This window comes from Liolophura sinensis, chromosome 13 (genome assembly GCF_032854445.1).
Source record: "Liolophura sinensis isolate JHLJ2023 chromosome 13, CUHK_Ljap_v2, whole genome shotgun sequence".
NCBI classification, from domain to species: Eukaryota; Metazoa; Mollusca; class Polyplacophora; order Chitonida; family Chitonidae; genus Liolophura; species Liolophura sinensis.
Genome location: NC_088307.1, coordinates 15189930 through 15212487, shown reverse-complemented (window position 1 = coordinate 15212487; position 22558 = coordinate 15189930). Strand labels below are relative to the sequence as shown.

Below are 22558 nucleotides of genomic sequence, written 5' to 3'. Positions count from 1 at the left end.
TGATTAACACCACATCTTCAGACATCAAAATATTTTTTGTAGGCCCAGCACATGTACAATAACTCAGAAACCAGCCAAAAGACCATGAGACAGTTTTCGGAATGAGACTCTTTCTATGCGGGTCGAGACTATAGCGTTTGAATGTTTTGTACCTAGCCACGCGCATGGCACGATTACACTTCATGCAGTATTAAGGTAAGCCTTAATATTTCGACTTCATACTGAGTTGTATTGTTAAGAATTAACTTGAATGATTGAGATCGTATTGTGCGCTATCTATAACAGCGTAAACTCAAATCCAAAATACCTCGGGAGCCACGTTCTCTTTACGGTAGCACGGTGACTGGCGAGTAATTGTCAGCCCTTCTGATTTACTTTTATTTACTTGATTGTTGTTTAACGTCACATCGTTTCTGCAAACCGGTGACAGAATAAAACAAAATTAACGTATGTGATTGGTTGATCAGTTAACCCGAACCATGAAAACAATTAAGTTTGACGTATATAGCCGATTGGACGGTTGAACGCGAACGTGAAAAGGCGATACGCACATATAACGTCGAATCGGGTGTCAATCAATAAGAAAATGAAAAAATAATCAAAGTTAAAAAATAAATTAATAAAATGCAAAATGTAAGACTTGCAGATAAAAATGCTTTTTTTATTGTAACTACCTACAAATACTGAAAGTTTTTGGCCACTTATTAGGAACGACTTCTGTAATTACTATATACACAAAATTTTCACATACGGGAACAAATCGGATCACAAAGCCAAAGATAAATTTCATGATAGTTCTTTTGTTTGACAGGGTGGTTCCATAATTTCACCTCTGCCATACTAAATACAGATTCGTCTTACTTACAAGACATGCGCAGCTTCAGTAAATGGCATCGCCTCACACATTACGCCCCATAGAAATATCTGCGAACCAAGTCTGTGCAAATGGGTCCCTACTAACCAATAGAATCATATGCTGTACATCATATTTACATATTCAATAAATAATAATAATAATATATCTTCAATAATGACATTTTGAGCACTAGCACATAGTAGTACTCCTGATCACAATAAATTAATTTAGGATTTTAGGTAAAATCCGCGAACACCGAGCTGGGAAATGGTTCAAGCTCTCGTCTAATCCAGTTCCGTGAGAGAGTCAAATTCACTGCTTCGTATTCCTTTGTCTCCTTAATGATGTTGATGTTGTCGTTGGTTTCTAGCACACGGCTCAGCACAAGTTGTTACAGGTCAAAGGGAGATTATCAACATAATTATGTCCATAAATTTTGGTAACAGTTAGGTGCAGTTACTAGTCGGAAAAGGACATGCCATCACTGGAATGGCCGCTGTCCGCGCTGTGTCGCCAGTGTGGGGGAGCTACAAGATAAAAAAAAATCCATTATAACAATTGCACATATTGCATAATTAGGGAGAATTTACCATACTGTTCATTTTCGAAAAACACTCTTATATAAAAAAAATGGCAAGAATATGATGATAATCAGCTACATTAATCTTTTACCCATGGTTTTAAAGCCATTATAGAATATTATTTAGATAATGTCTGGCTGTTATGTTATCTTGCTGTTCTAGTCTCCTGTATCTACATCTTATATTGATTTAACACCTTGTATGTATTTTGTGGCTTTGTCTCCATACCTTTTTATATATCTCTAATTTTTACCATGCAATTTATTTCTCCTGATGACGGCAACATAAAGGGCCGAAATATTGAGTCAAAATGAGTCTTGGAATGATTCGGAGTTACACTACTGGTGTATATGATGAAAGGTCTAGATAAAGAGCTACTGTCCGCATGTAGTACTCATCAAGGCGGAATTAGGAAAAGCACGTTGAAATGATCTTAAATCACGTATCAGTGGTGTTTTGCACTTTCAAAAGTACGTTTTACATTATTGCATAACTATTGTATACGCATATATGTATAACAGGCTACACTCACTTGTGTTTGAATTAGGGGAGCCCATGGAAATTGGGCTGGAGACCCCAGTGCCGCACCCCCGTTGTTGTTGTTGCTGATGCTTCTTTTGGCGGGCGCGTGAGTTCTGGAACCAGACTTGTGTAACTCTTTTGCTTAATCCGGTAATTTGCGCGATCCTCTCCAGGTCTTGTCCATCCGGGTTACTGTCTAGCTGGAAATTTGCTTGGAGCACCTGCACTTGTTCTTCACTAAAAGTTGTTCGTATTCGCTTCGTTTTCGACTTCTGGGAATTCTCACAGTCAAAGAATCCGGAATCTGAAGCATAAAATATTCATTTATTTTTTTTTCACAGCTTACATCCTGGGAAATACGCTCGTTTTACACAGCATAACAACAACAAAACCATGGTAAATTTGATATACAAAACTCTCCTACATTACAGTTGCAACCACAAGCATTAAGATTGCCTAACAATTACTTGCCACAAATAGTTGTTATGTGTTTTATAGAATGACCACTTGACTCAGCAGCAGATTTTGTTGACTCGCATATCTTTGCAGGTTTATCATCGTATCAAGGTTTCCAAACGGCATTGAAGCATATCCGACGACGTAAGGGCCTCGTAAAACTCTTTCTATTCTTTAGCCGTCTAAAGTTATAAGCGCTCTTTCGTCCTTTCCAGCCTCGAGTCACTCGTTGCATGTGTGATCATGAAACACGAGTTAATACACAAGCACTGCAACGTCACAACAGAAAACCATGCGTTTTACTGCGATTTGGGCTTGGTTAGTGTGACCCGTCAGTCTCCAATTGACACATCTGACTTAATCTATATATTGACTGACGCGATTATACATTAATCGTTATGCCAAGGTGGTGAACAAGTACATATATACGCCAGAAGTGTATGTAGACTTCAATTAGCTCTTCCCAATAAACGTATATGTAGTATTTATATCAAGTTGTGGGAATCTATTCTGAGAAGCAATCCAGCGAAAGTGATCGACCTTTCCTTTCGTAAAGAGCACAGGTTTTGTGCGGACAAAGCCTGGATATCATACCTAGAGTGCAATACAGAAATGCACGGTGGCATGCTTGTGGTCGCACGAGATCAGAGTTCATTCAGTAGAAATAATGCTCAGGTACTCTCCACTCCAAAAGCTTAAGACTTAGTCCCTTTAATCTGAAACCACGACTTCCTCGTCATGGAAACATTTCCCGTCCGACCCGCCATCTTGTAAAGTCTACTGTTCTCCGCCTTGTCTTCCATTTACAACCGGAAACCGTCCTATCCCTATTTAATGTGCTGTTTCTGAAGAAGTCAAAGAGGTTTTTGCCTTTTCTCCTCCCCTCCTGGTCCAAGATGGCCTTTTAGCGCGGGGCTCCTCTACATTGTAGCCGCTCGTCTTCACCGAGTCCAGTCTCTCAGCTTGCTCTCATGCGTGAGACCATTGTCGTCTTGATGGAACTCCAGTCAGTTTTCCGTCCTCCATTACTCATTTCCTATCGAGACTCTTTGCGGCATAGAAGTCCAAAGACACAGCTCTAACACGCGAGCATTCCGTCTTCCGCGTGTGAACTCTCCTGCGGTTAAGGGCGGAAAGACTCACTTCCGGTAAATCGCGTTTAAGGGGTCGAGACCTATGACGATATTGGAGTACCTGACGGTTTCAAAGATTTCTCAGCGATTTCAAAAAGTTTGCGAACGCATGATTGCTTTCCACTAAAACTTGTCTCAGAAAAAGAGGAAATACTTAGGAACCCCTGCAGCGGGTCAAAAGTGGGGAATTCTTAAAAAAAAAAATGCATATGAATCTGAAAGAGTAAACTCTTTGCCAATAAAACTCTGCTCAAATATGTCGTTTTAGAATTTTAAAACAAAACCACACACAATAATATCTGCAGAATATTCACCTAACTTAGGCATTCGTGAAGTAAAATAATAACATAAAATTTAGCCCTGCGTCTCAGGTCGGCAGAACAGTTAATTTTTCTTTGCGAAGACAAGCCGCATTTAAAAATCGCATGTACTAATTACCATATCCAGGAAATAAAGCTATAAATATTTCATTTTGGTCATTCTTTCGTCCACGATCGCAATTGTTTTGGTTGGTTTAACTGATGTATTCTTGTTGGTAATTTTTCACCTGTAATAAACTGTCGACAGCAGTTAAGAACGTTTGTACGCAAGTATATAAAATATACAAGTACTAATGTCGAGTCCTGCTGTAACCAGATAGCTACTAGAACGCTGCCATTCTGCTTCCGTGTCGCCAACAGCGTCGCACGTTTTTCTGTAGTAATGTTTTTTTGTTTTTTTTTTTAAGTCAGTTTTCGAAGCCGTTTGATCTCCTCGAACTGAATTAGCACCCCAGCGTAACATGGTTATCGCTGGACTGGTAACCAATTTGACATTTTCCCTTCGCCGGGTAATTTCATTACGCACCGGTCATCTACTTCAATGGTAAATGATATTCGACGAATCAAAAGCTTTCGTGGTCTTCAGCGCAACCTTTAACTCAATTACACTTCCCGTGACTTGGTAGACAACACACACAACGCCGTCAGAGTGGGGGTGTTCATTGGTTTAATTTCATAGAAAATTGTGCAATTATGTACCAGCTTTTAATTCCTCACCGTTTGATTTGAATAACTATTCTAACTATTTTCCCCAAAGTACGAATCAAAATTCCGTCAAAATAGTACCGTTTTTAGGCCCTAAGTGGGAAGGCCTGGCAGCAAGCTGCGGATGGTCGTGGGTTTCCCCCGGGCTCTGCCCGGTTTCCTCCCACCATAATGCTGGCCGCCGTCGCATAAGTGAAATATTCTTGAGTACGGCGTAAAACACCAATCAAATAAATAAATAAATAAGTACCGTTTTTACGTCTGTACAGTGTAGCAGTTACATGTATATTGATACTGTTTGTCTTAACAACCAATACATGGTGCAGATTTATCGTATTCATTTGCTATATTGGTATTAATTTCCATAATGCGTATTTAGACGTATTTAATGGACTAGGTTGCCATTTTATTTATTTATCTGATAATTTTATTCTATTTATTTTATTTTTAATAAAACTGAGGCGTTGCCATATGTAAGGGGCATTTCAACCTAGAGTTCTGAAAAGGTTTTTGCTTTAACTTAAACTGCTTTATACAGGGCAAATGGAAATGCATACATATATTCCGGACGGCATAAAGGGTCTCTATAACCTGAATGGAGCTGCGGTCTGCTTTTGAAGACGACGATCACATGATCCAAGATGCCGGCTTTAATTAAGGAGGTTTTTTAGGTACCCGGGGTAGTGGTTTCCTCCAAACATAAACATAACCCACGTCATAAAAGTGAAATATTACTGGGTATGAATTATAACACCAACCAAATAAATAAATAAATAAAATCATTAAATCTCACCTTTATTCGAGCCTCCCTCGACCATCTCCATGTAGTGGGTTTTGCACAAAACTCGGTTATCCTGAAGTGCAAACTCCTCTCCGTGGAGAGCTGACGCTTACAGCTGTCACATGCAAAACACGCGAGATGATACACATGATCACGCGTGCTCTTCTAACCCAATCATTGGAGTGGATGTTTCTGTAACATTTTGCACACTTTGTTCCAAATTCTCTGGAAAAAAAAACGAAAAATTGAACATGCTATCAGATATATTATGATCACACGTGATCATAATCACGTTGTTACGTGATCCGCACAAATTAGTCAAATTGAAGCTATTAAAGTAAAATGAATATTCCACAAATAATGAAGTCGTTTCTAAGACTTAGGAACAGTTTAAATAAAAAACAATGTGGTTTACATTAAAAAAAAGTTTGAAAAAAGAATTTGGGCCAACTGAGAATTTTAACACCTCCAGCCAAATGTCCCAATAAAGAAGTAAAGGGCATTTAACAACCGGATGTGGAGTATAGAGCGCTGGCTAGTAGTAAAGGGGCTGGGGGAATAAAATGGCCGTAAAACACACAGAGGAGAGATTTGTTGTTGTCTGTAAAACAACGATTTTCCTGTACTTGTGTTTCCCGTTCACATTTGTAATGAGACATAATGACAGATTAGGCCGATCTGTCTAAAATAAGTTCCCATTCAAGTTAACAGTTGTACTCTTCCGCCTTGTGTTTTTATCAGTTGTAAAAACTGTCTAGAGTGACGAGGAATACACATCTGTAGCCATTGTGATATCATTAGAAACTCGGTAATTTCCGAGTTTCCGAAATAATCGGGCCTATCTCGAAGATAACTTGTACAAATTCGTATTGTTTCTTACCCTATATACCGGTCCAAAATAATACATGTACATACCTATATACGTTAGATTTTTGATATATTACAACCATTTTACGTCGCCTTAAATTTCCATTATAATGAACACAGAGCCAAAGCTACAGATATGAAGTCTGCATGCATATATCAAAAATCATATATACAAACTACATTTTAAAGCCAGTTTAATGGAAATAAAACGGGTATTTTGAAGTTTAAATATGTCGGCCCTTAATACAGTTACAATACTTCTATTTACTTATTTATCTACTTGATTTTTGTTTTACGCAGTATACAGTCGAGAATGGTTCACATCTACGACGGTGGCCAACATCACGGTTGGAGAAGACTGGGCAAAAAATGCAATATTATGTTTTTAATGCTTATCATATATTGTAATATATTTATTCTGTATTCGATCTATATGCAGCTATCCCTATAATTAGTTTTATATACATATATCTATACATGTATCTATATGCTTTTGTATCGCCAAAGGCGCGTGTTACCACGATTTGCCACGACTAGACAGGCCGAATTTGGCAACTATAAGCAGAGTGTCACTTTAGCAGATTCCACCCACGGGAAGATGTTGGCAACAGACTACACAAAAGTCCAAACAAAAAGTTCTCTACTCTGAGACTGCGCACATCCCGTTGTTCAAGTGCGCTGAGCGAAGCGAGGAGCGGTAAAGAGTGAAGTCCGCGAGCTATTTACCGGGCATAATTGACTCTTAGTGGGGGAAATTAAAGGAAACTACGACAAATTTGCCGTCGGTCTGTTCACGGGCGACCCTGGTCCTTGTCAGCGGGCAGATTTTCCGCCGTATTGCCTCTCTCTATCGATCGGAATCTCATTTACATGCAGTCCGCCCCTCTCATTGGGATACGCTCAGTTGTGATTACCGTCTATCTCACAGAACAATTGAACACGCTCGCTCTGTGATTTAGCTCCCTAGATTTGACGATCTGCAGACTTAACCTCCATTCTCCAGATTTTAGCCCCTCTCAAGAATCTCACAGTCAGCAACGTTATCTGATGCCTTTAGTCTACGTATGCAACTATCGGCAGAGTTAGACATACGGGGTGCACATCCACATGCGCCTAGTGCAGCAATTTGTTTGATTTTGAGAAATCTTGAGCAGGTCTGAAATTCATCAGCTTTATCATCATCATGTACATGCAACAAGCCTGACTCCTGGTGACAATTATACTCATTCGTCGTTTATATATCTTTGTGCATTTAAAACTTTTTGTCACATGCGTTTGTGTGTTACTTAGTATTAAAGACATGTATTTGATTTTCTGTGCGCCGTCTTCATATATTCTGGGTCCACGTTGTATCATTAAATCCCTGACCCTTGAACAACTGGTCTGCTTTGACTTACATGTACATCTCATATGATGACATAGGGGCAATATTATCTATAGAAAAATTACATACACGAAGTAAAACATACTGTGTGTAACGGGTAAATCATTCACCAGATCTACACATTTCCTATATATTGCATATTAAACCATGTATGTATAAGCAAGGCTTGCATTGTATATGCATCTAATTACATTTATCAAGCAATATTACAACGCACCAATCAATGCATCACAATGCTGTTCACAGTCGCATAAGAACAATTTTCTTGCAGACAGAATAAAACTAAAATGAAATAAATAATTAAATCTAATACGACGCCTGAGAAGAATAAAAATCTCAAATATGTGCACCTCTCATTTTTAGGGCTGCAAAATTGTTGATAATACCCACCATGATGGAATATAAGTTATGCTATCTACAGTTTTGCCACATAACACATATATAAGTAATAGTGTAATCTGCGTTAGGCGGAAAGTAAGAGAAGCTGGGGGTTGGCGGTTTGTACGACTTTACATGAGTGTTTACTATAAACAGCTGCGGAGCGGTTTTGTCGAAAAATTCAGGCCCGAATTCAGCGTGATATCTTTCTGGTTTTCTCGATTTGTCCAATCGAGTCGTCGAATGGAAAAGGAAAGGGCTCCATTTCATACGCTGCGTTAACAAGGAGCGATTTGTCGAAATGTACAAATCGTATGCAATAGTCCTTGTCCCATTTTCATTTGTCGCGTAGAGTCAGTCTATAGAAGGACAAATCGCACCTGGGGAACACGGCTGAACCAAAGAACTACATGCATATGGCGTGTTTTACCTGCTGTAGTCCATTTTGCAGTAAACACTCCCATCCTTCATGTAACACGACGTCTGACGATCTAATGCCATCTGGCAGACGCAACACCTGAGGCAGTTCACGTGCCAGGACTGACCGCTCACCTGGAGCAGGTAACGGTCAACGATCACCTCACTGCAGCCGAAACAAATCTCTCCTTCCGTCTAAAATGAAATGAAACCACAAAATGATCAGTGCTTGGCAAGACAATGTTACAAAACTGAACAATACCATCTAGGGTATAGCCTAAGAAGAGAAAACTTGAGAAAACGCCTGTGTAATATTTAACTAGTTTTCCCAATTTAATACATTAAACATACATGTCATATTTTTGCAGTTTCGTATCACGATCAGTTCTTTCCCGTTTCTTCATTATCAGGAACGGATTTATTCCTCACTAGGACATGTAGGTCCATTTTACCGTATGTTTAGTTGAAATATTTAGTTAAATACCTGGTGTTTTTAGCCTCACAGTCTTTCATATATTTTCCTTAGATGAAAATGTGTGAGTGAGTGAGTGATTGGGGTTTAACATCGTACTTAACAATTTTTCAGTCATATGACAACGATGGAATCGATGCATGTACGTGTAATTTGCCTCCTTGTAGCAGGACGGATTTCCACAGCAATTTATCCAGTACTGCTTCAATAAGACGACTTACCAAAAGCAAGTAAGCAGCCCCACCCGAGCCATTATACTGATACGGTTCAAACCAGTCGTTGCACTATCCCCCCATGCTGAACGCCAAACGAGGAAGTTACAACTTCCTCTTTTAAGGTCTTAGGTGTGACTGGACCCAGGATTGAGCCTTAATCTACCGCTCACGAAGCGAACGCTCTACAAACCGTGCTGTTCGGGTCGGTCTTAGATGAAAATGCAACAGAAACAACCGCACAACGTAACTAATCTACATCTGTTTCTATTTTTATTCACTAACAAAACATATCTTAACGCCGCACTCAGGAGTCTCAGTTATATGAAGTTGGTTAGGCTTATGGGTAGAGGACGCCAGCCAAGAAATGACTATTTATTTTCATTTGCAAAACTTAATTGTGGCCGTGCACAAAAACTTGATATAACATACATACACATTTTTTGTAATGTTTATCTGTACTTATATGTCCAATGCCTGTCAGCCATTATTCAATTCTTCATCTCCTTACCTAATATCACCAATTTTTATATGGAAAAATGTTTGTATAAATATTCAGTTGCACCTTATTTGGCTATTTCAAATGCTGCATTTTGGGGAGAGGGTTACTGAATTATCCGAGTATTTGGTTGTGATGACAACATACTGTATTGTTGTGAAGAACTAAACAGGTCTCGCCTATCTAAACAGTTTCAAAGTGTTGGGGGTCAGTTCGAATGGCAACCTTAGCGATACACGTGCTGCGATGGCGCAGTGCCACGAGGTTTGGGTGACGTAACATTTTGGCGGGATGAGATAATTGCCGTCTGACGTTACCACTGAATGAGCAGGGACGGGGATGCTAGAGGTGATAACGCCTCAATCCGTGCTGCGAGGGTCATTAAACAGTAACTCAAGAGTGAATAAGGGGAAACAGGACACAAACGATTACACTCACTACCGCCTACAGTTTTATGACCCTCACAGCTTTGAGGTGCTTCCACCAGATGATATCCATTTCGACAGCTTGGTTATCTATAACAGTGTCAAGGTTATAAGTTTAACACTAGGAAAGCCCAGCAATTGTACACAGAAAAGTTTTTCATTTTGCCGATTGTCTAAAGTGAAACCCTTAAGAGTAAAATAAAGCATTTCCACTTGAAATACATAAAACGCCATAAAATCGGTGCGACACACTAACAAGCAGTCGATTATAACATTGTCAGATTTTGCTATATTCGTCTATTCTGTTCATGAATGCAACCAAAATTGTTTTACCCAGGTATCCTCAAAATGGTCAACTTTTCCCACATGTTTTAAAAGTATTAACCTCACGCAAAAAACAACCAATAAATTTGGTTCTTTGATCTTTGGAGATGAGTGGCGTGTTGGCACCCGTATTAACAGTTCACTACCGGAGCTGGGGTCATGAGTCGTCTTTCAGAATGTGGATGTAAGTGACGCCGCATGTAGAGTCGGTGACACCTTGCGGCGCACAGGCAAAGACCCCTTGGCCGAGAAGCTTTCACGCAGTTCGGTGGAACAATAAAGCCAAGTTGTGTGTACAGTGCTGATGTCGACGCAGCTGTCACGCTAAGATAGTATCTAGCCACTTGCTGTAACATAGTGTCATCAAAACGACACCCAATACCACCAATACAGGAACCGGTAGATGTGGTGGTATTTGAGATTACAGGACCACTGCTTAAGGTTCAACATAGGAATAACAAAAGCAGCAAGCCTTAGGTTTCTTCCAAACTGTTTTAAGAAGACAGTTTGATAGATGTAGACTTTAAAGATGTAGCATATGTGTTATTGATGCATGGAGTACGATGATATAATTCGAATACTTTTTAAAATTAAAAGAAACAAATAAATGAAGACATGCATATAAACAAAAAAATTGGGAAGCACTAGCAAATAATATAAAATGAAGCCACGAAGTAACAAATTAACAGGCCAAATGTATGACTGTAACTTTGAATCATATTATTATTTTTTTTTTTTGGCTTTTTATCCTTGTTAGTTCCTAAAGACTGTGGAAGGGAATGTGCGCGCTAGATCGACAGCCTGGTCAAACCTGGTCACCCGTCACCCCCACCCCAGGAGTTTCTACACACCGCTTCAGATCACCACTGCACTGGCAATTAGGCCGACGATTTCTTACTATTTCGGGGGTGAGTCAATTCAACACAAAAAAATTTCCTTTCGAAATCTTCTCTTTTGGACACATACGCAGAGGGTTGGTGCTCCGGAAAGAACGGGGCGGGTGAGCTTCCTACTGATTCGGAAGAGGTCCCGACTTTGAATTTCCAGGAACTCGCTACCAAGGGACGCCATGCCCGGTATGGTGTAAGGAGTTGGACAAATTGCGTTAAGGATTGCATTGAAGCGGCAAAATCGAGTTAGTCTGTGCGAATGTGGCAATGTCCACGGGAAGGCTAACCCGGTTAACTCCCTGACCCCCCGGTATTTGCCCAGACAGGGATCAAGTGTATTACGCCCGGGGGGGGGGGGGGGGGCGCAGGAGGGGAGGACGACCAAAAAGAAACCCAGGAAAAGGAAGTAAGAGCCGACGGGAGAGACGCGATTCTCTGTATTTTTGATGGACAGAAATGAATTTCGTCTTACATTCCGAGGCATAACTTGAACTGCTGAAGTTCTTTATGATCATTTCTTCTTTGACATGTCAAGTGGAAGGGAAGGAGTCCATGGGGCTCAATTAAATTACATTTATTCTGATTCCATGGAGAGATACCTTATACTCACGAAATCTACACAGTCAGAGACAGATTTACATGGGAGTATTTATTTGACCTTGACTGGCTGCTTGATGTATAGCTTGAGTAAAATGTTTAAAATTGCAATTATGAAGGGATAATTTTCCAAGTGAAACTTTCATGAAATCAGCATTTATATTCTTTGTCCGAGCTCTATTTCAGAATGAAGTCTGATCGCTTTGTGTTCACTGGGTACCTACTGACTCCACCTATATGTGTCCAAGTACAAAATTATGAATCTATACCATATTGAACATGTCTCATTTTAAACGTTTATTAAGTCATCGGATCGCAAGAGAAAAGGCCTGCGACAAACTGTTGGAGGGGGCCTGCCAAGCTTGACAAGGACATGTTCAGGACATGTTCACATCTCGGTCAGGCCTGGTATCGTCCCACCCTGGGGTAGCTCCGCCCAAAGAAGACAAGTAAGACGATTATTTAGCATCGTAATAGAATTGATCCTCCCGTTAATCTTAGCAGGTTAAAACAATAGCCAGGAGCTTTATGGAACAAGATTTCTGAAGGGACGCGACGGGGGGCTATAGTATTGAGTGCTGCTCAACTGAGGGATTAGGGAATCAAACAGTAATACAATATTCCAAATATCTGACTGTAACTCACATGATTTAAAATACAAGGCTAGATGGGAAACGTCAGTTTTAATTATGTAACATTATGGTAGTCAAATTCGGAGACACCTTTTTTATTCTTTTTATTTGCTGTAACAATTTTCATCATTACGTGTAGAACTATACATCGTAGTTAAATTTATTCACCTGTTGAAGCAGACATTTTAGTGAAACTTTTCATCATTTTGCGCTTTCAACGTGCCATACATACACAATTATATACAAGAACTGGGGAAACATCAAATGCATTTATATTGCAACATCCCATCTGTTTAATAGCTATGACATCAAAACATAAAGGAAAATCTAGCAGAAAGATGCTCTGTACTGTCGAATTGTATTCTATCGCGCATTAGAGTTTGTATTTTCCTGGACAATAATCACCCCTTGACGTTTAACGGCGTAGTGAAGTATACATGTTGATATGTATGTGCGTCAGCATGGACGTGAGCACGTGCGTCTATACATACCGTACGTACAGTCAGTAAGGGTTATGTTGTTGTTCAGGTCCAGATATTAAGCTATGGATTTAAACATGTGTCCTGACTTATTTCGAGTACGGTATCGTCATATTCCTTATTGTAATGATATAATGACACCAGGAATCCAAATGGACACCTGCGATGGTTGAGGTTAGAAAATCTGGAAACAGCCAAAATGTGAGCAGTAACGCGAAACTGGGGTGGGTATTTTTCAAGGAAATTCAGCTATGAAACAAAACAGTGGAAAGCTATTTATTAATTTTGTAACATTTGAATGTCATAACAAAAGTCAACCCTTGTCAATCAGTTAGTTACTACTGTCGCCACGTGTGACTGTAACATCCAAAGAAATTGACAATAATAACAGATTCTAACTTACCTTAATCACTGTCAAAGCCATCCGATCTACATCTCCAGGAGAAAACGATTCGTTCGCAAACTCGTTCGTCATTATTTTCATCAGGAATATTTCTGCTCGTCAGATACTGTTGAAGAGTTTTAGAATCCGTAGTAGCACTTGTTTCTAGAACAGAGGTCACACAGTAACTGATAACAGCGAGACAATCCTAACAACTATATATCATTTACAGTTATCGGTGAGAACAACTCACTCGCACGAGCCCATAGAATGGACAGCAGCCAATCACAGATGGCCGTCGTAACAGAGGCGTGAAACAACCCGCCGCTGCAAACGTCAGACAGCCTATCTAGCTTATTGATTGGCTCTGTGGAGAGAAAGGGCGGATGATTGACAAGGTGAAATTCTCGCAGAGCGGCGATGTTCACAAACTGCTACAGCCTATTATCTTTCTAATTAACGTTGACAAAAAATGTTAGCGGGCTGAAAGAATATTCTCACCATCAAGATTTTTGTTCCACCATGAATTCAAAAGTGTGCTCTTAAAACTGTAAATTTCTCGCCTTGAGAAATGAGAAGAAAAGGTAATAGCTGTGGTTTAGTTCATTCAGTAATAATCGACTTAATCTCTAGATAAATCCCAGGAAGACTTACACAATCATTTGTCGTTTTCTATATTGAGTTCAAAATAAGATTACCTGCAAAGATTTTACAAAACACATTGGGAGAAATTCGAATGATATCACATGAGGTATTTACTTGAGTATTGACGATCATATTTCTAAATAATCTGACCAGAACGTGTTTTGGTGTTTACAGTTAATTTACACTCGAGACCCTACATTTTACCAGGCTATAAACAAAACTCAGCTATATATACACTCATCTAGTTCACGCTTACGTTTCAATCACAAACCCCTCAAACGCTTACTTTTAAAATCTAGCAAATAGAGTATACGGTCACATGGATTTTGACAATTATCATACTGTCTTGAGTTGGATAAATTTGTCGTCCTTTTTTTTTGTATTAATCGTCTCCTCTTAATCAGTTCATACTTACATGCAGACTTGCTGAAAATGGAAAGAATTTGTGTAAGAATAGAAATCTTTGAGTGTATTGAATTGAGATTCCAAAGTTCTGCAGGAAAGATTAACGGTTCATAATGTTTGGCCACATGGTAGTGTCTACACTACGATGCAGTGCTTAAGGCCTTTAGTTTGACTCGCATCATTGAGCCATTTTTCGGTGCAGCACTGAAAATAGATAAAACTTATGGTTGTATGAAATGAAAGAACGTTACTTAAGGATGTAACGCCACTTTGGGAATATTGAAGCGATTTTTAAATACATATTTTTATTTATGTGATGTTTTATGCCGTATACTCAAGAATATTTCACTTATATGACGACGGCTGGCATTATGGTGGGAGGAAACCCGGTAGAAACCCGGGGCAAATCCACGACCATCAGCAAAACATGACGAGAAAAACTAACGAGTCTTTTCGATCTTAGGTGAAAATTATATACGCATGATATAGATGACAGACTGAACGTTCTTCGTTATTTTGTTCATTTTATACATTCACATAATTTAAAATTAAAAACTATTTTTTCGCAAAAGATGCGCTTAGTTTACATATAAATGCACACACCGTCAAAGAAACTGTAAACTGTGAGCATTTTACAACGGAAAATTGTAAATAGTCCCGTTAAGACAGTCAACCAATCCAAAAATCTTGAAACTAATTGTTCAGTTATTAGAGAAACACAGTAACGTAAAGAAAATAATGTACTCCTGATTGGTAAATACGAGGCGGTTGTTATCAGTCGCATACTTAGTGAGCACAGTTCTTATACAGGTGATATCCACTCACGGGCCCATTTCACCCCAGGGCATCCGTGGATAAATATGAAGCTGTCAACTCCCGCGGGAACAACTGGTTACAGGTGGGATTTTGTATGCACCAAGTTGTAAACACGCAGTCGAGTTACAAAAAAGATTGTGGTTTTCACTCTATTTATATACACCACGTTTAAAATTTATTAATATATAATGGTAAAAACTGTTCACATTTCAAATTAAAGATCAAAATTGTTTAGATTTTTAACTAACGCTAACCACTGCTGACTTTTTAAGTTAACGCTGTAAACTAGTCACATACATGTATATTAATCAACAACGTGTACAAATATGTGTGAAAAGAAAAGAAATTATTTACAAAATGGATCCAGGTTACAACAAGTAAGAAGTAATTCAAAAACGAATATCTATAAACATACAAATACTGGACTAACCATGTCAGTGACTTATCTTTCAGGACAAAACTTTTCGGGCTATAGTGATCTTGACCCTGAACAACTAATTGCCTAATCAGACCGTGAGTATGAACCGGAACACAATGTTGAGTAATGTGCAAGAAAACCAGTGTCATTATTAAATTATTATAATTAAACTCAATATGCCATAACTAAACATTTGTTTTAAACACGCCTTGGTCTGTCATCAACCTGCTGATGGTCGTAGGTTTCCCCCGGGCTCTGCCCGGTTTCCACCCACCATAATGCTGACCGCCGTCGTATAAGTGAAATATTCTTGAGTACGGCGTAAAACACCAATCAAATAAACAAATAAATAAATAAACACGCCTTAGAAAGCGATAAATGACCTGAGATCATCACCCTACAGTGATCTCACACGTACGACTGACATAATAGAAAACAGGCAGCCAAATGCGGTGTGAGTTTCCCTGTAATAAGTAAATACAAGGGATGATTGACGGAATACCAATAATTTAATATTTACCTGTTTCCTGCTGACAAAATTACGTTAGGGTTTTCAGTCGCAGGTGAGGCGAAGGATATTTTAATCACCCACTAGATCGTGAATCTGGGCAAAATGCAACGTTTCACATGCATATATTGTTTGAAACTATGAAACTATGCCACAGATATTACACAGTCGATTTCAACTGGATATGAAATAATTCTTCGACCTGTTGTAACGAAGTAAAATTCAGATAGAGTATATGCGGCTGTTGTACCCACTCAGATCCTCACCGACCTCATCTACATGGGGTCTAACACGGCGCTAGCCCCAACCCTCCCCATCTCACCCGTTCCCCACCCCACCCATTCTCATCTCCCACCCCAGGAATCCGCATCCCCCCGCCCCACACCAATCCTCATCTGCCCCGTCACCGCTGAAATCTCCATGTGGGATAGGGCGCTCGATGTCCCAGCAGCAACGGTAGGGTTAATATACACTTGATGTTTGGTCCGAAGTAATAGAGCGGACATAAGCGGGCTTTGCAGGTACAGATGATTGTATTGAAAGACGTCACTATAAACCACGGTTTTATATATGCCAGTACGGTCCAGGTAGTTTGTAATTACAGTATACACGTAACTTTGTTCTGGAACATTTACTGTATTTATGTATTCATTTGATAGCAGTTTTACGCCAGCCAGCATTAAGGTGGGAGGAAACCGGACAGAACCCGAAGGAAACCCATGACCATCCGCTGGTTGCTGACAGACCCATATATTGTAGTCTTTAACTACATCAGAGTATTATTGCACGGCATTTGCATAAAATATTGTAGAAAACCATTCGGTTTATACATATAGGACAGAAGCAAGTGACACTCATCTGTTTCTTTTTTTACATTACTATGTTTCGTTTTACATTATAAGTCCGCTCAGGAGTTGAAAGTCTGACCGTTATTTTATTGGACACATTTACCAAGAAAAGAAAAAAATGGGTTTCAGTTCGGTGCTGCAAGCCTGTGAGTATTTAAGATGAACCGGGGTTCAATTGGATTTCGATTGCTAATGGGAAGTCAATCGGAGAGTGAATGCCACACATCATGTACATCAGCCACAAACATCCCACTGCTGCAGACTCTATTCAGCTTTAGTTCCACGGGCAATTTGACAGGGCAACTTCCTCCTAATAGAATCACGAGCAAAATTGGGGTTACCATGGGAACTGAATTTTGAAGAAATGTGATTGTATTTGATTCCGAGCGGAAGAATTGAAGAGCCGAGAAATGAATGCGGAGCATGTAGACACAAGTAATACCGGCAGACCTCAGCGATTGTTCCTCCGTTTAGCGTCAACAAATACAAGAGTGACTCGTTCTCTATCAGCCTGTATCATTTGCATTCTGAAGAAGTGCTCTGCCGTGGTCAGAGATCTTGACGGCGAACGTTCGATAGGACGGACGACATCCGCTTCTCAGACTGGGTCTGGGCTTGTAACAGAGGCTGAAGAGAGACTCGGTTCGTACACAGTACCAATTATCGCCAAAATTGCCACCGTCGTTATACCAGAACAGTCTGACAGTTAGACGCAATCTGATTTCGAAAAAGCGGAGGGAAACTGGAAAATCAGACCTCTTCGCTCCGACAGCACTAGCATTACTGAGACTCTTTAGATTTTGCCCGGGCTTTCTCATCAAGCAATTTTCACATCACAGGGCAATTCAAAGGCAAACTCCTCGAGTCGGAAATCTGGAAACCCATTTGGTATAATCTACATATGTCTTTGCCTTCAAGTACACTGTATCTGAGCGGACGGATTCGAAACTTTATTGAACATATCAAAAAATGGAGACTTGCTTGCTTGCTAGTCTTCCAGCGGCACAGTTTTTATCTTCTTTGAGTATCCCGACATGCAGCTTTTCTTTGAATTCCTCTGGAAACAAATTACGCAAACCTGCAGAAACTCAAGGTTGAGCACACAAAATACAGCAAGAAACGTTCATTTTGCCAAGCTAGCGTTCACGATGAACCTGGCGTCAAATCCTGAAAACGCATTGGTCATAAAAAGCTATCATTTGTCAGAATTTTAACGACTTACGTATATGCAAGAGTCCGGTGTAGTTAGCTATGTATGGCTTGTTCCATGCAATAAAGAAAACCGTTTCCGGTTTTGAGTACACATGTACACATATGGACCGAAGCCATCTGACTTTCCCGGATCAGCGATAAGCCATTCACACAATGACCGCTTATGTAACTTTCCAAAAGCCGGAATGTCTTTTCTCACAACCCTTCATCTCGCCTGTATGTGATATGCCTTTGCTAAGGATCGTGGATTTTATGCACGAAAGTTTCAACATACAAACACTGTTTCCTCAATACTGATACCTTTTCACTGAAGGGGCTAGGGGGTGGGGGTGGGAAGTGGCCTTAATTCAGTGAACGTTGAACAGTGCCAATGGCCCCATGAGCGTCGTCGATAGCTTATTGTACCATGGCCGGGAATGATCCCACATCCACCCGGATGAAAGGGAGACACCTTAGCCCTTGGCTACGACCCGCTCCCCTGATTACTACTGTATTAGTCTTAGCTGAATAACAAAAATACTTTACTCCTAACTCAATATTTACTCATTTGGTATTTAGCACTTTTTTCAAGCCATATTCACAAGTGTAGGCAAATTATGGACCTACAGACTAATTTCAAGATTATCTATTATGACTGAATGTACAAAACAGACAAACGTTATTCCATTTTGTAAAGAAAATTAAATTTATTTTTCCTTACATTTTCCTTTACACAATTTCATAAAACATTTAGTTCTTTGCAGATAGATATGCATGTATTCTTCTATACAGTACACATAAGATTATAATTATACAAGGCAGATTATACAGGGTATTTTGAGGCAGTTAACAGAAATGAACAATCACAGCGTCAACGTAATTGTGTTGCCTTTGTGTATATATATATATATATATATATATATATATATATATATATATATATATATATATATATATATATAATGGGCTGTACTTTGATGCTGCATTGCTCCATTATCCTTTGTTCAAACCCTTTCAAACTTCAGACATTCAAATGGCATGATTTTGTTACTATACTGACCAATTTTCACGGTCATAGCTTGAGTAGTCTGTACACAGGGTTAAAATGAAAACATAGCCTCAAAAACGCACGTTGCAGTGACCCACATTGCATCACCTGTCAGGTATCATGGGTAGAGCGCGCGGCAGCTGTGTGACACGCATCAAGGACTGCTGGAAAAAAATTACTCTTACGGAGATTCGGGACTCAAGGTTTTCGTTTCTCTGGGGTCAGACATTTTATTTTTCGCATTAAACTCGCTTTAAGAGACATTAAATTTCCCACGAGGCATTAATAAGTTCGATACATCTCCGACAAAAAAAGTGATTGATCATGTTTCTAGAGAGGACTTGGTACGGCACTTAAGCCTCTTTGTTCGAATCGGAATGTTGTTGCACCATCATAGCATCACATATCAACAAAACTATGCAAATAATAAAGCTATAAAACAAACGTTAAAATAGGTATATATGGCCAGATCTTCTACCCAATGTAACGAATGAAATTTTTCTTTAAATTTCGTTAATAATAGGGTTTAAGATGCAAAAATCAATTCACAGAGATGAGGTATAAAAGTGATTTTTGGGTACAATTTGATTGAATACACGTACGGCTTTCTTCCCCGCTAACGTTGCACGATGTTATTACAGCTTGGTAGAAGCTCGCTTGATAACGTCATAATAAAAAAAAAAACACGACAAGAAAACCGATTTACGATTTTTCTGTGTGAAAGAGTTTCAGGCTTAAGGGCTGGTTATATGAGCTGCAGTCTGCGAGATTAGATAAGTTTATGACGAGATTATGCCAGTAACATCAAGCAGATGCTTATCATGGCCATTTACAATGGTTTAATGTCGAAATGACGTGTTTCTCCCCCAAACATAGTGTGAACTCAAATCCCAACATCTTTGATATCACATACAATTTAACAGGCTTATTACACACACCTATATATGTCCACCTTGGTTGAAATCTCCTCATCACGCAGCTCAGAATTAGATTATAGGGACTAACCCTCCATGCACATGCTTGACCAAATCGTTGTGAGTCCGACATTTTCCTGAAAAGTCTGAATATATCCAAACCCACAATTCCCTCTGGCAGAATTTTTTCTTGCGGAAAATCTGGTCCATTCTAGCAATTATAAACTTTCAAAGAGAAAATAGCCATCAGTAGATGGTATAACGCCATGCATTTCCAGGAAAGTTTACACTCAAATCAAACACAGCAACACAATAAACAATAATTTGACAGAAGACGGTAACGTCCTATACTGCAATTATGGTCAAAGCGACCCAACAGAGCATGCGCGGATTGATTTTATGGGAATCACGGAATAAACTAGAATGACCCATCACAGCTTCTGTACAAATCTGCCTGACATATATTAACGTAAAACATTATTATACCTGATATACACATCAATTAATACATGTACACAAGTTAATATACAAGCTAAAATTCTTGCAGTAAAACTCTAATTTAAGTTTTGGCAAAGACAAGTCATGTTCCTCAGGGCATGATCTATTTTGCCTATAGATCGGCTGTTCTAGAACGACAATAAAAATTTTGTTATCAAACTGAAATAAGAGAAGATTTATACGACAGATCCACATGACAGAAGGTCGTTTTACCAGTGAGTGGCTCGAAGAGGGTAACTACATTCATGGCCATACTCATCTACAGAGGTTTGGGCATGACGTAACAGAGCCGTATTGCGGAACAACAACTTGTCCGCCATATTGGAAGAACATTAACATCGACTGGTATAGCAGTGTATATACTGTCTCTATATGACTGTCAAATATTGGCCATTTACATCCTCCAACACAATTACCATTCTTCAACTTTTTGTAACATGGGTAAACTTAATTAGTTTTCCCTCAACAACTTGTATTTATTTAACAATGAAAAGCTTTTTTTGTATTTTTGTAAACTATTTTCTGAGTAAAGCTTGGTATTAACTGCTTGAGCGAAACCTTAACCTAATACTGGTAAAGGCAAGGGATTATGATGTCAAGTAATTCTCTGTGAGTAGTTAAAACACCAAAGAGTAAGACCGAGGTTTCATGTGCTGGATGTTCAGAACACGTGGTGACGCCCGGGGTGGTTTTCACCTAGCTTGCTGACGCTCGCTGGTTTTACCTTGTGGAACGTGTCCAAACGCAGAACCTGAGGTGGCGACTACCACTCCTTACCGTGATTAATGGATATGTGTACTGAGTGCTGAAACGCATGTAGGGAATTCGTTGTAGGTCCATACTTTGCAGCGCTGCTATACAGTTCTCACATACCCATCGCTGTCCTCCTACATTTTATGTGAGTGTACACGACAAATACACAAGAAAACATGGGCCATTTTCAAGGTGTTACAAGGTATTTTCAAGTTTACAACAATTACTGATACCACGACACCTTAAGTTAATTTCGTACAGGCACAAAACGAAACAATCTCTTTTACATCAAACATGCTAAGTTATTATGTTCTATAACCACAGAAACATGGAGAAAAAATACAACACGTCGTATATCACAGCAGAAGCTTGCTTTCTGATATCTATATCTATATTCAGCTTATAGGCCATCTGCCAATTTTACAAAATTTTACAGACCTCGTCAGGTTCTTGACGAACCTCCGGAGAAAAAAAGCTGAAAATCAGCCCACATCGTTAGGTTCCTGACGAACCTCCGGAGAAAAAGCTGAAAACCAGCCCACATCGTTAGGTTTCTGACGAACCTCCGGAGAAAAAGCCGAAAACCAGGTCACATCGTCTGACAAACCTCCGATGTAAAAGCTGAAAACCAAACGATCATCTTCAGGATGCTGACAAGCCTCCGGAGCAAAAGCTGAAAACCAAGAGGCCTGGTCAGGTTCCTACTGAACCTCCGGAAGAAAATTAAACTGAAAACCATTCAGCGAATTAACACACCGTCTCAACTGTGGTTTCTCCCAGTAAAATGACCAAGTCATTTCCTTTTCCATTATACAGGGAGTTCCTTCTCTCAACCTGACAGAAACTGAACTGTTCTCACAACCGTCATTATAAATATTGCTACCTGTTTCTACAATATCTCAAGGTTATCTAAACGTGTATGTGTGTGCGACATGTTTATTCCAAGTTACAAGATGACGACCCCATATCCACATCGTCGTTGAGTCTCTTCTTGCCTTCCATTTCCATTCTTCTGATAGACCCGTTTCAGTAAAATAAATCGGAAATTTGTACATGTAACCTTTGTATTCCTCGGCTTTAAAAATCTCATTTGGAAACATCGCAGCAGTCAACTAAAATAAAAACAGAAGAAAACTGAAGTATAAGATTATTTAGTTCAACAAGTATATTTCGCTGACCTCAATGCACATTCATAATAAGAT

The 22558-nt window shown here is 39.4% G+C and overlaps 2 protein-coding genes across 2 annotated transcripts in view; both read right to left on the bottom strand.

Moving 5' to 3' along the window:
* Window positions 1–1315: 1315 nt before the first annotated feature.
* Window positions 1316–11403, bottom strand: LOC135480908 (LIM/homeobox protein Awh-like). Its single transcript, XM_064760836.1, is given in 7 exon segments — window positions 1316–1383; window positions 1970–2263; window positions 5367–5450; window positions 5453–5510; window positions 5513–5579; window positions 8414–8595; window positions 11299–11403. Coding segments are annotated over 7 exon segments (858 nt in total).
* Window positions 11404–19111: 7708 nt separating this feature from the next.
* LOC135480409 (TBC1 domain family member 13-like) overlaps window positions 19112–22558 on the bottom strand; it is a 35467-nt gene continuing 32020 nt past the window's right edge. Inside the window, exon 15 of the mRNA XM_064760239.1 lies at window positions 19112–22468. Coding sequence (XP_064616309.1) covers window positions 22465–22468 — 4 coding nt within the window. The 3' untranslated portion in view covers window positions 19112–22464. The remainder of the gene's footprint in view (window positions 22469–22558) is intronic.